Source organism: Hyla sarda, unplaced genomic scaffold, assembly GCF_029499605.1.
Source record: "Hyla sarda isolate aHylSar1 unplaced genomic scaffold, aHylSar1.hap1 scaffold_758, whole genome shotgun sequence".
Taxonomy (NCBI): domain Eukaryota; kingdom Metazoa; phylum Chordata; class Amphibia; order Anura; family Hylidae; genus Hyla; species Hyla sarda.
The window spans coordinates 106649-122302 of NW_026610781.1; the positions used below are offsets into that span (position 1 = coordinate 106649).

At 46.6% G+C, this 15654-nt stretch overlaps 1 protein-coding gene across 1 annotated transcript in view; it reads right to left on the reverse strand.

Annotated features, from left to right (window-relative positions):
• The window catches only part of STK36 (serine/threonine kinase 36), a gene marked incomplete at its 3' end in the record, with an annotated part of 143100 nt that overhangs the window by 96862 nt on the left and 30584 nt on the right, over positions 1 to 15654 (reverse strand). Inside the window, 4 exon segments of the mRNA XM_056554499.1 lie at positions 13925 to 14092; positions 14183 to 14320; positions 15040 to 15130; positions 15208 to 15290. Coding sequence (XP_056410474.1) covers positions 13925 to 14092; positions 14183 to 14320; positions 15040 to 15130; positions 15208 to 15290 — 480 coding nt within the window.

Sequence of the window (15654 nt, forward strand, 5' to 3'; positions counted from 1 at the left end):
GTATATAGAGGGGGGGGCTGTGTATATAGAGGGGGCTGTGTATATAGAGGGGGGCTGTGTATATAGAGGGGGGCTGTGTATATATAGAGGGGGGGCTGTGTATATAGAGGGGGGGCTGTGTATATAGAGGGGGGGCTGTGTATATAGTGGGGGGCTGTGTATATAGTGGGGGGGCTGTGTATATAGAGGGGGGGGCTGTGTATATAGAGGGGGGCTGTGTATATAGAGGGGGGGCTGTGTATATATAGAGGGGGGCTGTGTATATAGAGGGGGGGGCTGTGTATATAGAGGGGGGCTGTGTATATAGAGGGGGGCTGTGTATATAGAGGGGGGCTGTGTATATAGAGGGGGGGCTGTGTATATAGAGGGGGGGCTGTGTATATAGAGGGGGGGCTGTGTATATAGAGGGGGGCTGTGTATATAGAGGGGGGGCTGTGTATATAGAGGGGGGCTGTGTATATAGAGGGGGGGCTGTGTATATAGTGGGGGGGCTGTGTATATAGTGGGGGGCTGTGTATATAGAGGGGCTGTGTATATAGAGGGGGCTGTGTATATAGAGGGGGGCTGTGTATATAGAGGGGGGCTGTGTATATAGAGGAATGGCTGTGTATATAGAGGGGGGCTGTGTATATAGAGGGGGGGCTGTGTATATAGAGGGGGGGCTGTGTATATAGAGGGGGGCTGTGTATATAGAGGGGGGCTGTGTATATAGAGGGGGGGGGCTGTGTATATAGAGGGGGGGCTGTGTATATAGAGGGGGGCTGTGTATATAGAGGGGGGGCTGTGTATATAGAGGGGGGCTGTGTATATAGAGGGGGGGCTGTGTATATAGAGGGGGGGCTGTGTATATAGAGGGGGGGCTGTGTATATAGAGGGGGGGGCTGTGTATATATAGAGGGGGGGCTGTGTATATATAGAGGGGGGGCTGTGTATATATAGAGGGGGGGCTGTGTATATAGTGGGGGGGCTGTGTATATAGAGGGGGGGCTGTGTATATAGGGGGGGGCTGTATATATAGAGGGGGGCTGTGTATATAGGGGGGGGCTGTATATATAGAGGGGGGCTGTGTATATAGAGGGGGGGGCTGTGTATATAGAGGGGGGGCTGTGTATATAGTGGGGGGGCTGTGTATATAGAGGGGGGGGCTGTGTATATAGAGGGGGCTGTGTATATAGAGGGGGGCTGTGTATATAGAGGGGGGGGGGCTGTGTATATAGAGGGGGGCTGTGTATATAGTGGGGGGGCTGTGTATATAGAGGGGGGGCTGTGTATATAGAGGGGGGCTGTGTATATAGAGGGGGGCTGTGTATATAGAGGGGGGCTGTGTATATAGAGAGGGGCTGTGTATATAGAGAGGGGGCTGTGTATATAGAGGGGGGCTGTGTATATAGAGGGGGGCTGTGTATATAGAGGGGGGGGCTGTGTATATAGAGGGGGGCTGTGTATATAGAGGGGGGGGCTGTATATAGAGGGGGGGCTGTGTATATAGTGGGGGGGCTGTGTATATAGAGGGGGGCTGTGTATATAGAGGGGGCTGTGTATATAGAGGGGGGCTGTGTATATAGAGGGGGGCTGTGTATATAGAGGGGGGCTGTGTATATAGAGGGGGGCTGTGTATATAGAGGGGGGGCTGTGTATATAGAGGGGGGCTGTGTATATAGAGAGTGGCTGTGTATATAGAGGGGGGGGCTGTGTATATAGAGGGGAGCTCTGTATATAGAGGGGGGCTGTGTATATAGAGGGGAGCTCTGTATATAGAGGGGGGCTGTGTATATAGAGGCGGGGCTGTGTATATAGAGGGGGGGGCTGTGTATATAGTGTCTCTGGATTTTCCCTAAAGCATTTGATACTGTCCCTCACAGACGTCTGACAGGTAAGTTAAGGTCTTTGGGTTTGGAATCTTTAGTTGTAACTGGATTGAACACTGATCATGGATCGTACCCAGAGAGTGGGGGTCAATGATTCGTACTCTGATTGGTCCCCGGTAATTAGTGGTGACCCCAAGGTTCAGTACTGGGCCCGCTGCTGTATAATTTATTTATCAATGATATAGAGGATGGTATTAACAGCTCTGTATATAGAGGAGGGGGCTGTGTATATAGAGGGGGGCTGTGTATATAGAGGGGGGGCTGTGGATATAGAGGGGGGGCTGTGTATATATAGTGGGGGGGCTGTGGATATAGAGGGGGGGCTGTGTATATAGAGGGGGGGCTGTGTATATAGAGGGGGGGCTGTGTATATAGTGGGGGGCTGTGTATATAGAGGGGGGGGGCTGTGTATATAGAGGGGGGCTGTGTATATAGAGGGGGGGCTGTGTATATATAGAGGGGGGCTGTGTATATAGTGGGGGGGCTGTGTATATAGAGGGGGGCTGTGTATATAGAGGGGGGCTGTGTATATAGAGGGGGCTGTGTATATAGAGGGGGGGCTGTGTATATAGAGGGGGGGCTGTGTATATAGAGGGGGGCTGTGTATATAGAGGGGGGGCTGTGTATATAGAGGGGGGCTGTGTATATAGAGGGGGGGCTGTGTATATAGAGGGGGGCTGTGTATATAGAGGGGGGCTGTGTATATAGAGGGGGGGGCTGTGTATATAGAGGGGGCTGTGTATATAGTGGGGGGGCTGTGTATATAGTGGGGGGCTGTGTATATAGAGGGGGGCTGTGTATATAGAGGGGGGGCTGTGTATATAGAGGGGGGCTGTGTATATAGAGGGGGGCTGTGTATATAGTGGGGGGGCTGTGTATATAGTGGGGGGCTGTGTATATAGAGGGGGGGCTGTGTATATAGAGGGGGGGCTGTGTATATAGAGGGGGGCTGTGTATATAGAGGGGGGCTGTGTATATAGAGGGGGGGCTGTGTATATAGAGGGGGGCTGTGTATATAGAGGGGGGGCTGTGTATATAGAGGGGGGCTGTGTATATAGAGGGGGGCTGTATATATAGAGAGGGGGGCTGTGTATATAGAGGGGGGGCTGTGTATATAGAGGGGGGCTGTGTATATAGAGGGGGGCTGTGTATATAGAGGGGGGCTGTGTATATAGAGGGGGGGCTGTGTATATAGAGGGGGGGCTGTGTATATAGAGGGGGGCTGTGTATATAGAGGGGGGCTGTGTATATAGAGGGGGGCTGTGTATATAGTGGGGGGGCTGTGTATATAGTGGGGGGCTGTGTATATAGAGGGGCTGTGTATATAGAGGGGGCTGTGTATATAGAGGGGGGCTGTGTATATAGAGGGGGGCTGTGTATATAGAGGAATGGCTGTGTATATAGAGGGGGGCTGTGTATATAGAGGGGGGGCTGTGTATATAGAGGGGGGGCTGTGTATATAGAGGGGGGGCTGTGTATATAGAGGGGGGGCTGTGTATATAGAGGGGGGGCTGTGTATATAGAGGGGGGCTGTGTATATAGAGGGGGCTGTGTATATAGAGGGGGCTGTGTATAGAGGGGGGGCTGTGTATATAGAGGGGGCTGTGTATAGAGGGGGGCTGTGTATATAGAGGGGGCTGTGTATATAGAGGGGGGCTGTGTATATAGAGGGGTGGGCTGTGTATATAGAGGGGGGGCTGTGGATATAGAGGGGGGGCTGTGTATATAGTGGGGGGCTGTGTATATAGAGGGGGGCTGTGTATATAGAGGGGGGCTGTGTATATAGAGGGGGGCTGTGTATATAGAGGGGGGCTGTGTATATAGAGGGGGGCTGTGTATATAGAGGGGGGGCTGTGTATATAGAGGGGGGGCTGTGTATATAGAGGGGGGGCTGTGTATATAGAGGGGGGCTGTGTATATAGAGGGGGCTGTGTATATAGAGGGGGGGCTGTGTATATAGAGGGGGGGCTGTGTATATAGAGGGGGGCTGTGTATATAGAGGGGAGCTCTGTATATAGAGGAATGGCTGTGTATATAGAGGGGGGCTGTGTATATAGAGGGGGGGCTGTGTATATAGAGGGGGCTGTGTATATAGAGGGGGGCTGTGTATATAGAGGGGGGGCTGTGTATATAGAGGGGGGGCTGTGTATATAGAGGGGGGGCTGTGTATATAGAGGGGGGGCTGTGTATATAGAGGGGGGCTGTGTATATAGAGGGGAGCTCTGTATATAGAGGAATGGCTGTGTATATAGAGGGGGGCTGTGTATATAGAGGGGGGGCTGTGTATATAGAGGGGGGGCTGTGTATATAGAGGGGGCTGTGTATATAGAGGGGGGGCTGTGTATATAGAGGGGGGGCTGTGTATATAGAGGGGGGGGCTGTGTATATAGAGGGGGGGCTGTGTATATAGAGGGGGCTGTGTATATAGAGGGGGGGCTGTGTATATAGAGGGGGGGCTGTGTATATAGAGGGGGGGCTGTGTATATAGAGGGGGGGCTGTGTATATAGAGGGGGGGCTGTGTATATAGAGGGGGGCTGTGTATATAGAGGGGGGGCTGTGTATATAGAGGGGGGGCTGTGTATATAGAGGGGGGGGCTGTGTATATAGAGGGGGGGCTGTGTATATGGAGGGGGGGCTGTGTATATAGAGGGGGGGCTGTGTATATAGAGGGGGGCTGTGTATATAGAGGGGAGCTCTGTATATAGAAGGGGGGGCTGTGTATATAGAGGGGGGCTGTGTATATAGAGGGGGGGCTGTGTATATAGAGGGGGGCTGTGTATATAGAGGGGGGCTGTGTATATAGAGGGGGGGGCTGTGTATATAGAGGGGGGCTGTGTATATAGAGGGGGCTGTGTATATACAGGGGGGGCTGTGTATATAGAGGAATGGCTGTGTATATAGAGGAGGGCTGTGTATATAGAGGGGGGGCTGTGTATATAGAGGGGGGGCTGTGTATATAGAGGGGGGGCTGTGTATATAGAGGGGGGCTGTGTATATAGAGGGGGCTCTGTATATAGAGGGGGGCTGTGTATATAGAGGGGGGCTGTGTATATAGAGGGGGGCTGTGTATATACAGGGGGGCTGTGTATATAGAGGGGGGCTGTGTATATAGAGGATGTGTATATAGAGGGGGGGCTGTGTATATATAGAGGGGGGGCTGTGTATATAGAAGGGGGCTGTGTATATAGAGGGGGAGGGCTGTGTATATAGAGGAATGGCTGTGTATATAGAGGGGGGCTGTGTATATAGAGGGGGGGCTGTGTATATAGAAGGGGGCTGTGTATATAGAGGGGGGGCTGTGTATATAGAGGATGTGTATATAGAGGGGGAGGGCTGTGTATATAGAGGAATGGCTGTGTATATAGAGGGGGGCTGTGTATATAGAGGGGGGCTGTGTATATAGAGAGGGGCTGTGTATACTAATAACCTGCAGCGTCGTATGTCTTAGGGGGGCTGTGTATATAGAGGGGGGGCTGTGTATATAGAGGGGGGCTGTATATATAGAGGTGGGCTGTGTATATAGAGGGGGCTGTGTATATAGAGGGGGCTGTGTATATAGAGGGGGCTGTGTATATAGAGGGGGGGCTGTGTATATAGAGGGGGGGCTGTGTATATAGAGGGGGGCTGTGTATATAGAGGGGGGGGGCTGTGTATATAGAGGGGGGGCTGTATATATAGAGGGGGGCTGTGTATATAGAGGGGGGCTGTGTATATAGAGGGGGGCTTGTGTATATAGAGGGGGGCTGTGTATATAGAGGGGGGGGCTGTGTATATAGAGGGGGGCTGTGTATATAGAGGGGGGGGCTGTGTATATAGAGGGGGGCTGTGTATACTAATAACCTGCAGCGTCGTATGTCTTAGGGGGGATTAAACTGGCAGAGTCACTGGTAGAGAAGGATCTGGGGGACTTGTAGATCACAGACTACAGAATAGCACAATGTCAGGCTGCTGCTTCCAAGGCCGGCAGGATATTGTCATGTATAAAAAGAGGCCTGGACTCCAGGGACATAATACTCCCCCTTTATAAAGCATTGGTACAGTCTATAGTGTATAATACTCCCCCTTTATAAAGCATTGGTACAGTCTATAGTGTATAATACTCCCCCTTTATAAAGCATTGGTACGGTCTATAGTGTATAATACTCCCCCTTTATAAAGCATTGGTACAGTCTATAGTGTATAATACTCCCCCTTTATAAAGCATTGGTACAGTCTATAGTGTATAATACTCCCCCTTTATAAAGCATTGGTACAGTCTATAGTGTATAATACTCCCCCTTTATAAAGCATTGGTACAGTCTATAGTGTATAATACTCCCCCTTTATAAAGCATTGGTACAGTCTATAGTGTATAATACTCCCCCTTTATAAAGCATTGGTACAGTCTATAGTGTATAATACTCCCCCTTTATAAAGCATTGGTACAGTCTATAGTGTATAATACTCCCCCTTTATAAAGCATTGGTACAGTCTATAGTGTATAATACTCCCCCTTTATAAAGCATTGGTACAGTCTATTGTGTATAATACTCCCCCTTTATAAAGCATTGGTACAGTCTATAGTGTATAATACTCCCCCTTTATAAAGCATTGGTACAGTCTATAGTGTATAATACTCCCCCTTTATAAAGCATTGGTACAGTCTATAGTGTATAATACTCCCCCTTTATAAAGCATTGGTACAGTCCATAGTATATAATACTCCCCCTTTATAAAGCATTGGTACAGTCTATAGTGTATAATACTCCCCCTTTATAAAGCATTGGTACAGTCTATAGTGTATAATACTCCCCCTTTATAAAGCATTGGTACAGTCTATAGTGTATAATACTCCCCCTTTATAAAGCATTGGTACAGTCTATAGTATATAATACTCCCCCTTTATAAAGCATTGGTACAGTCTATAGTGTATAATACTCCCCCTTTATAAAGCATTGGTACAGTCTATAGTGTATAATACTCCCCCTTTATAAAGCATTGGTACAGTCTATAGTGTATAATACTCCCCCTTTATAAAGCATTGGTACGGTCTATAGTGTATAATACTCCCCCTTTATAAAGCATTGGTACAGTCTATAGTGTATAATACTCCCCCTTTATAAAGCATTGGTACAGTCTATAGTGTATAATACTCCCCCTTTATAAAGCATTGGTACAGTCTATAGTGTATAATACTCCCCCTTTATAAAGCATTGGTACGGTCTATAGTGTATAATACTCCCCCTTTATAAAGCATTGGTACGGTCTATAGTGTATAATACTCCCCCTTTATAAAGCATTGGTACGGTCTATAGTGTATAATACTCCCCCTTTATAAAGCATTGGTACAGTCTATAGTGTATAATACTCCCCCTTTATAAAGCATTGGTACAGTCTATAGTGTATAATACTCCCCCTTTATAAAGCATTGGTACAGTCTATAGTGTATAATACTCCCCCTTTATAAAGCATTGGTACAGTCTATAGTGTATAATACTCCCCCTTTATAAAGCATTGGCACAGTCTATAGTGTATAATACTCCCCCTTTATAAAGCATTGGTACAGTCTATAGTGTATAATACTCCCCCTTTATAAAGCATTGGCACAGTCTATAGTGTATAATACTCCCCCTTTATAAAGCATTGGCACAGTCTATAGTGTATAATACTCCCCCTTTATAAAGCATTGGTACAGTCTATAGTGTATAATACTCCCCCTTTATAAAGCATTGGTACAGTCTATAGTGTATAATACTCCCCCTTTATAAAGCATTGGTACAGTCTATAGTGTATAATACTCCCCCTTTATAAAGCATTGGTACAGTCTATAGTGTATAATACTCCCCCTTTATAAAGCATTGGTACAGTCTATAGTGTATAATACTCCCCCTTTATAAAGCATTGGTACAGTCTATAGTGTATAATACTCCCCCTTTATAAAGCATTGGTACAGTCTATAGTGTATAATACTCCCCCTTTATAAAGCATTGGTACAGTCTATAGTGTATAATACTCCCCCTTTATAAAGCATTGGTACAGTCTATAGTGTATAATACTCCCCCTTTATAAATCATTGGTACAGTCTATAGTGTATAATACTCCCCCTTTATAAAGCATTGGTACAGTCTATAGTGTATAATACTCCCCCTTTATAAAGCATTGGTACAGTCTATAGTGTATAATACTCCCCCTTTATAAAGCATTGGTACAGTCTATAGTGTATAATACTCCCCCTTTATAAAGCATTGGTACAGTCTATAGTGTATAATACTCCCCCTTTATAAAGCATTGGTACAGTCTATAGTGTATAATACTCCCCCTTTATAAAGCATTGGTACAGTCTATAGTGTATAATACTCCCCCTTTATAAAGCATTGGTACAGTCTATAGTGTATAATACTCCCCCTTTATAAAGCATTGGTACAGTCTATAGTGTATAATACTCCCCCTTTATAAAGCATTGGTACAGTCTATAGTGTATAATACTCCCCCTTTATAAAGCATTGGTACAGTCTATAGTGTATAATACTCCCCCTTTATAAAGCATTGGTACAGTCTATAGTGTATAATACTCCCCCTTTATAAAGCATTGGTACAGTCTATAGTGTATAATACTCCCCCTTTATAAAGCATTGGTACAGTCTATAGTGTATAATACTCCCCCTTTATAAAGCATTGGTACAGTCTATAGTGTATAATACTCCCCCTTTATAAAGCATTGGTACAGTCTATAGTGTATAATACTCCCCCTTTATAAAGCATTGGTACAGTCTATAGTGTATAATACTCCCCCTTTATAAAGCATTGGTACAGTCTATAGTGTATAATACTCCCCCTTTATAAAGCATTGGTACAGTCTATAGTGTATAATACTCCCCCTTTATAAAGCATTGGTACAGTCTATAGTGTATAATACTCCCCCTTTATAAAGCATTGGTACAGTCTATAGTGTATAATACTCCCCCTTTATAAAGCATTGGTACAGTCTATAGTGTATAATACTCCCCCTTTATAAAGCATTGGTACAGTCTATAGTGTATAATACTCCCCCTTTATAAAGCATTGGTACAGTCTATAGTGTATAATACTCCCCCTTTATAAAGCATTGGTACAGTCTATAGTGTATAATACTCCCCCTTTATAAAGCATTGGTACAGTCTATAGTGTATAATACTCCCCCTTTATAAAGTATTGGTACAGTCTATAGTGTATAATACTCCCCCTTTATAAAGCATTGGTACAGTCTATAGTGTATAATACTCCCCCTTTATAAAGCATTGGTACGGCCTCACCTGGAATATGTTGTTCAGTTTTGGGCACCTGTCCATAAAAGGGACACTGCGGAGCTGGAAAGGGTGCAGAGACGCGCGACTAAACTAATATGGGGCATGGAACATCTTAGCTATGAGGAGCGATTAAAGGAGTTACAATTGTTTAGTCTTGAGAAGAGACGTATAAGGGGGGATATGATAAACGTATATAAGTATATAAATGGCCCATACAAAAAATATGGAGAAAAACTGTTCCAGGTTAAACCCCCCCAAAGGACGAGGGGGCACTCCCTCCATCTGGAGAAGAAAAGGTTTAGTCTAAAGGGGCGACACGCCTTCTTTACCGTGAGGACTGTGAATTTATGGAACAGTCTACCTCAGGAACTGGTCACAGCAGGAACAATTAACAGCTTTAAAACAGGATTAGATACATTCCTGGAACAAAATAACATTAATGCTTATGAAGAAATATAAAATCTCATCCCTTCCCCAATATCGCGCCGCACCCCTACCCCTTAATTCCCTGGTTGAACTTGATGGACATATGTCTTTTTTCGACCGTACTAACTATGTAACTATGTAACCTCTCCCTCTCTTCTGGGGTCTTTCCCTCCTCCTTCAAACACTCTATCATAACCCAACTATTGAAAAAAACATCTCTGGACCCTTCCTGTGCAGCCAACTATCCAGCTATAGATACAGATGGACGCCCACTATTCTCCAGCTATAGATACAGATGGACGCCCACTATTCTCCAGCTATAGAAATGGACGCCCACTATTCTCCAGCTATGTAGAGATGGACGCTCACTATTCTCCAGCTATAGAAATGGACGCCCACTATTCTCCAGCTATAGAGATGGACGCCCACTATTCTCCAGCTATAGAGATGGACGCCCACTATTCTCCAGCTATAGAGATGGACGCCCACTATTCTCCAGCTATAGAAATGGACGCCCACTATTCTCCAGCTATAGAGATGGACGCCCACTATTCTCCAGCTATAGATACAGATGGATGCCCACTATTCTCCAGCTATAGAAATGGACGCCCACTATTCTCCAGCCATAGAGATGGACGCCCACTATTCTCCAGCTATAGAGATGGACGCCCACTATTCTCCAGATATAGATACAGATGGAAACCTTCTATTCTCCAGCTATAGATACAGATGGATGCCCACTATTCCCCAGCTATAGAAATGGACGCCCACTATTCTCCAGCTATATAGAGATGGACGCTCACTATTCTACAGCTATCGATACAGATGGACGCCCACTATTCTCCAGCTATAGAGATGATTGCCCACTATCCTCCAGGTATAGATACAGATGCACGGCCACTATTCTCCAGCTATATAGAGATGGACGCTCACTATTCTCCAGCTATAGAAATGGACGCCCACTATTCTCCAGATAGAAAATGGACGCTCACTATTCTCCAGATATAGATACAGATGGACGCCCACGTTTCTCCAGCTATAGATACAGATGGACACCTAGCTATATAGAGATGGACGCCCACTATTCTCCAGCTATAAAGACATGGACGCCCACTATTCTCCAGCTATAAAGACATGGACGCCCACTATTCTCCAGCTATAAAGACATGGACGCCCACTATTCTCCAGCTATAGAGATGGACGCCCACTATTCTCCAGATATAGATACAGATGGATGCCCACTATTCTACAGCTATAGAGATAGACACCTACTATTCTCCAGCTATAGATACAGATGGATGCCCACTATACTCCAGCTATAGAGATGGACGCCCACTATTCTCCAGCTATAGAAATGGATGCCCACTATTCTCCAGCTATAGATGCAGATGGATGCCCACTATTCTCCAGCTATAGATACAGATGGATGCCCACTATTCTCCAGCTATAGATGCAGATGGATGCCCACTATTCTCCAGCTATAGAGATGGACGCCCACTATTCTCCAGCTATAGATACAGACGGATGTCTATTATTCTCCAGCTATAGATACAGATGGATGCCCATTATTCTCCCGCTATAGAGACAGATGGACGCCCACTATTCTCCAGCTATAGATAAAGATGGACGCCCAACAATTCTCCAGCTATATATACAGATGGATGCCCACTATTCTCCAGCTATAGAGATGGACGCCCACTATTCTCCAGCTATAGATACAGATGGACGCTCACTATTCTACAGATATAGAGATGGACGCTCATTATTCTCCAGCTATATAGAGATGGACGCCCACTATTCTCCAGCTATAGAGATGGATGCCCACTATTCTCCAGCTATAGATACAGATGGACGCTCACTATTCTACAGCTATATAGAGATGGACGCTCACTATTCTCCAGCTATATAGAGATGGACGCTCACTATTCTCCAGCTATAGAGATGGACGCCCACTATTCTCCAGCTATAGATACAGATGGATGCCCACTATTCTCCAGCTATAGATACAGATGGACGCTCACTATTCTACAGCTATATAGAGATGGACGCTTACTATTCTACAGCTATATAGAGATGGACGCCCACTATTCTACAGCTATAGATACAGACGGATGCCCACTATTCTCCCGCTATAGATACAGATGGCCGCTCACTATTCTACAGCTATATAGAGATGGATGCTCACTATTCTACAGCTATATAGAGATGGACGCTCACTATTCTACAGCTATAGAGATGGACACCTACTATTCTCCAGCTATAGATACAGATGGACGCCCACTATTCTACAGCTATAGAGATGGACGCCCACTATTCTACAGCTATAGAGCTGGATGCCTACTATTCTCCAGCTATAGATACAGATGGACACCCACTATTCTACAGCTATAGAGATGGACGCCCACTATTCTCCAGCTATAGAGATGGACACCCACTATTCTCCAGCTATAGAGATGGATGCCCACTATTCTCCAGCTATAGATACAGATGGACACCCACTATTCTACAGCTATAGAGATGGACGCCCACTATACTCCAGCTATAGAGATGGACACCCACTATTCTCCAGCTATGTAGAGATGGACACCCACTATTCTCCAGCTATAAAGACATGGACGCCCACTATTCTCCAGCTATAGAGATGGACGCACACTATTCTCCAGCTATAGAGATGGACGCACACTATTCTCCAGCTATAGAAATGGACGCCCACTATTCTCCAGCTATAGAGATGTCCAAATGCAGTGGTGTCCGCTCACCTCCGGAGCCAAATCTCCGACACACCTGTGCTGTCACGGACCCACCGGTCCCGCCCCGGCTTCAACAGCGTATGTCGGCTTCAACAGGTCTGTTGAATTTAGTCTACGTTTAAGCTCAAGAGAGAGCGAAACGCGTCAGATTACCACAGTCCTGTGATGTCTGTTTCCTTGCTATGGCATGAATAAAAGCAATCTTTTAGAGCATACCTGGTGCCGGACAATCCTTCCTTTCCATAAGCTATAGAGATGGACGCACACTATTCTCCAGCTATAGAGATGGACGCACACTATTCTCCAGCTATAGAGATGGACGCCCACTATTCTCCAGCTATAGAGATGGACACCTACTATTCTCCAGCTATAGATACAGATGGAAACCTTCTATTCTCCAGCTATAGAGATGGACGCTCACTATTCTCCAGCTATAGAGATGGACGCTCACTATTCTCCAGATATAGAGATGGATGCCTACTATTCTCCAGCTATAGATACAGATGGACGCTCACTATTCTCCAGCTATAGAGATGGACGCTCACTATTCTACAGCTATATAGAGATGGACGCTCATTATTCTCCAGCTATATAGAGATGGGCGCTCACTATTCTCCAGCTATAGAGATGGACGCCCACTATTCTCCAGCTATAGAGATGGACGCTCACTATTCTCCAGCTATATAGAGATGGACGCTCACTTTTCTCCAGCTATAGAGATGGGCTCCCACTATTCTCCAGCTATAGAGATGGACGCCCACTATTCTCCAGCTATAGATACAGATGGACGCCCACTATTCTCCACCTATAGATACAGATGGACGCTCACTATTCTCCAGCTATATAGAGATGGACGCTCACTATTCTACAGCTATATAGAGATGGGCTCCCACTATTCTCCAGCTATAGATACAGATGGACGCTCACTATTCTCCAGCTATATAGAGATGGACACTCACTATTCTACAGCTATATAGAGATGGGCTCCCACTATTCTCCAGCTATAGAGATGGACGCCCACTATTCTCCAGCTATAGATAGAGATGGACGCTCACTATTCTCCAGCTATAGATAGAGATGGGCGCTCACTATTCTCCAGCTATAGAGATGGACGCCCACTATTCTCCAGCTATAGATAGAGATGGACGCTCACTATTCTCCAGCTATATAGAGATGGACGCTCACTATTCTCCAGCTATAGAGATGGGCTCTCACTATTCTCCAGCTATAGAGATGGACGCCCACTATTCTCCAGCTATAGATACAGATGGACGCTCACTATTCTCCAGCTATATAGAGGTGGACGCTCACTATTCTACAGCTATATAGAGATGGGCTCCCACTATTCTCCAGCTATAGATACAGATGGACGCTCACTATTCTCCAGCTATATAGAGATGGACACTCACTATTCTACAGCTATATAGAGATGGGCTCCCACTATTCTCCAGCTATAGAGATGGACGCCCACTATTCTCCAGCTATAGATACAGATGGACGCTCACTATTCTCCAGCTATATAGAGATGGACGCTCACTATTCTACAGCTATATAGAGATGGGCTCCCACTATTCTCCAGCTATAGAGATGGACACCTACTATTCTCCTGCTCACCTGATGCACATCGGCCTCCAGGGACTGATTTATAAGCTGTAGAAGGAAATGAGGAAACTGCAAATCTAAACAAAGGTCCGAAAGTAGAAGCGGATCACATCCCGAGGACAAGAGGTTACATGTGACACGAAGTGCTGGCCGCAGGCGAGATACCGACTCCAGCGACGCCTAGAGAAACATGACACAAAGTAATGACACCTGCATCAATATGTGATCGATAGATGTGTAATGTAAGCATATAATGGAGCATAAACTGACCGGAGGGTAGCAGTCCCGCAACCGTCGATGAACTTTGTTTCGGAAATTGGGATCCTTGAGGAGGAGAAAAGGAGTACTGAGCTGAGCGACAGAGGGGTCAGTCGCTTCCAGCAACACAGACCATTCATCGTCACTGTCCTGAAAGAAGCCAAGGCAAAGCAACAAGAACATCAGAGGCCAAGGCAAATCAACAAGAACATCATGGAGAACTACTTACTACTACCACCACCACCTCCTACCACCACCACTCCAGGCCCGGACCCCCTGAGCCCCCTGTATGACCGTACCTCATTCTCTAAGTGCACTGTCTCTATGCTGTCTCCCATGTGCTGCTCCAGGTCCGGACCCCCTGAGCCCCCTGTATGACTGTACCTCATTCTCTAGGTGCACTGTCTCCCCCCTCCATGTGCTGCTCCAGGTCCGGACCCCCTGAGCCCCCTGTATGACTGTACCTCATTCTCTAAGTGCACTGTCTCTATGCTGTCTCCCATGTGCTGCTCCAGGTCCGGACCCCCTGAGCCCCCTGTATGACTGTACCTCATTCTCTAGGTGCACTGTCTCCCCCCTCCATGTGCTGCTCCAGGTTCGGACCCCCTGAGCCCCCTGTATGACTGTACCTCATTCTCTAGGTGCACTGTCTTCCCCCTCCATGTGCTGCTCCAGGTCCGGACCCCCTGAGCCCCCTGTATGACTGTACCTCATTCTCTAGGTGCACTGTCTCCCCCCTCCATGTGCTGCTCCAGGTTCGGACCCCCTGAGCCCCCTGTATGACTGTACCTCATTCTCTAGGTGCACTGTCTCCCCCCTCCATGTGCTGCTCCAGGTTCGGACCCCCTGAGCCCCCTGTATGACCGTACCTCATTCTCTAGGTGCACGGTCTCTATGCTGCCATGCTCTTTTCGGTTTTGGCAGAACTCTTGCCCACAGTTTTGAGAAACTTGGTTACTTCTACAAAATATAAACAGGAGTCAAGGCATCGAAATTCTCAGCTCTCTGCACATGGCGGCATCACTCCTGTAACTTACGTGGGCACCGGGGATGTTCTTGGTTCCTCTTTTTCAGTCTTTTTCAGCTCCATCTCATGGGTCAGAATCACGTTTATTTCTCTCTAGGACAATACAAATACATGGAGCTGTCACGGGCGAACAGGTGGGGGAGTCTGCCAGTCAGTGGGGGCAATGGAATCTGTGAAGCCTTGTTGTGTAATAACCCCAGGCAGGGAGACAAAGCCCACCGGCACCCCACTGCATCTGTCAATGCCCAGGAATGTGCATTCTTTATACAGTATATGCAAATAACCAAGTGCCCACTGGGAGACCCAGGGTACTGGGCATAATGATCCTGTACTGGGTGCCATCTAGGATTTATTGGGGCACTGAGGGTAAGGATCCTGTACTGGGTGCCATCTAGGATTGATCGGGGCACTGAGGGTAAGGATCCTGTACTGGGTGCCATCTAGGATTTATTTTAGG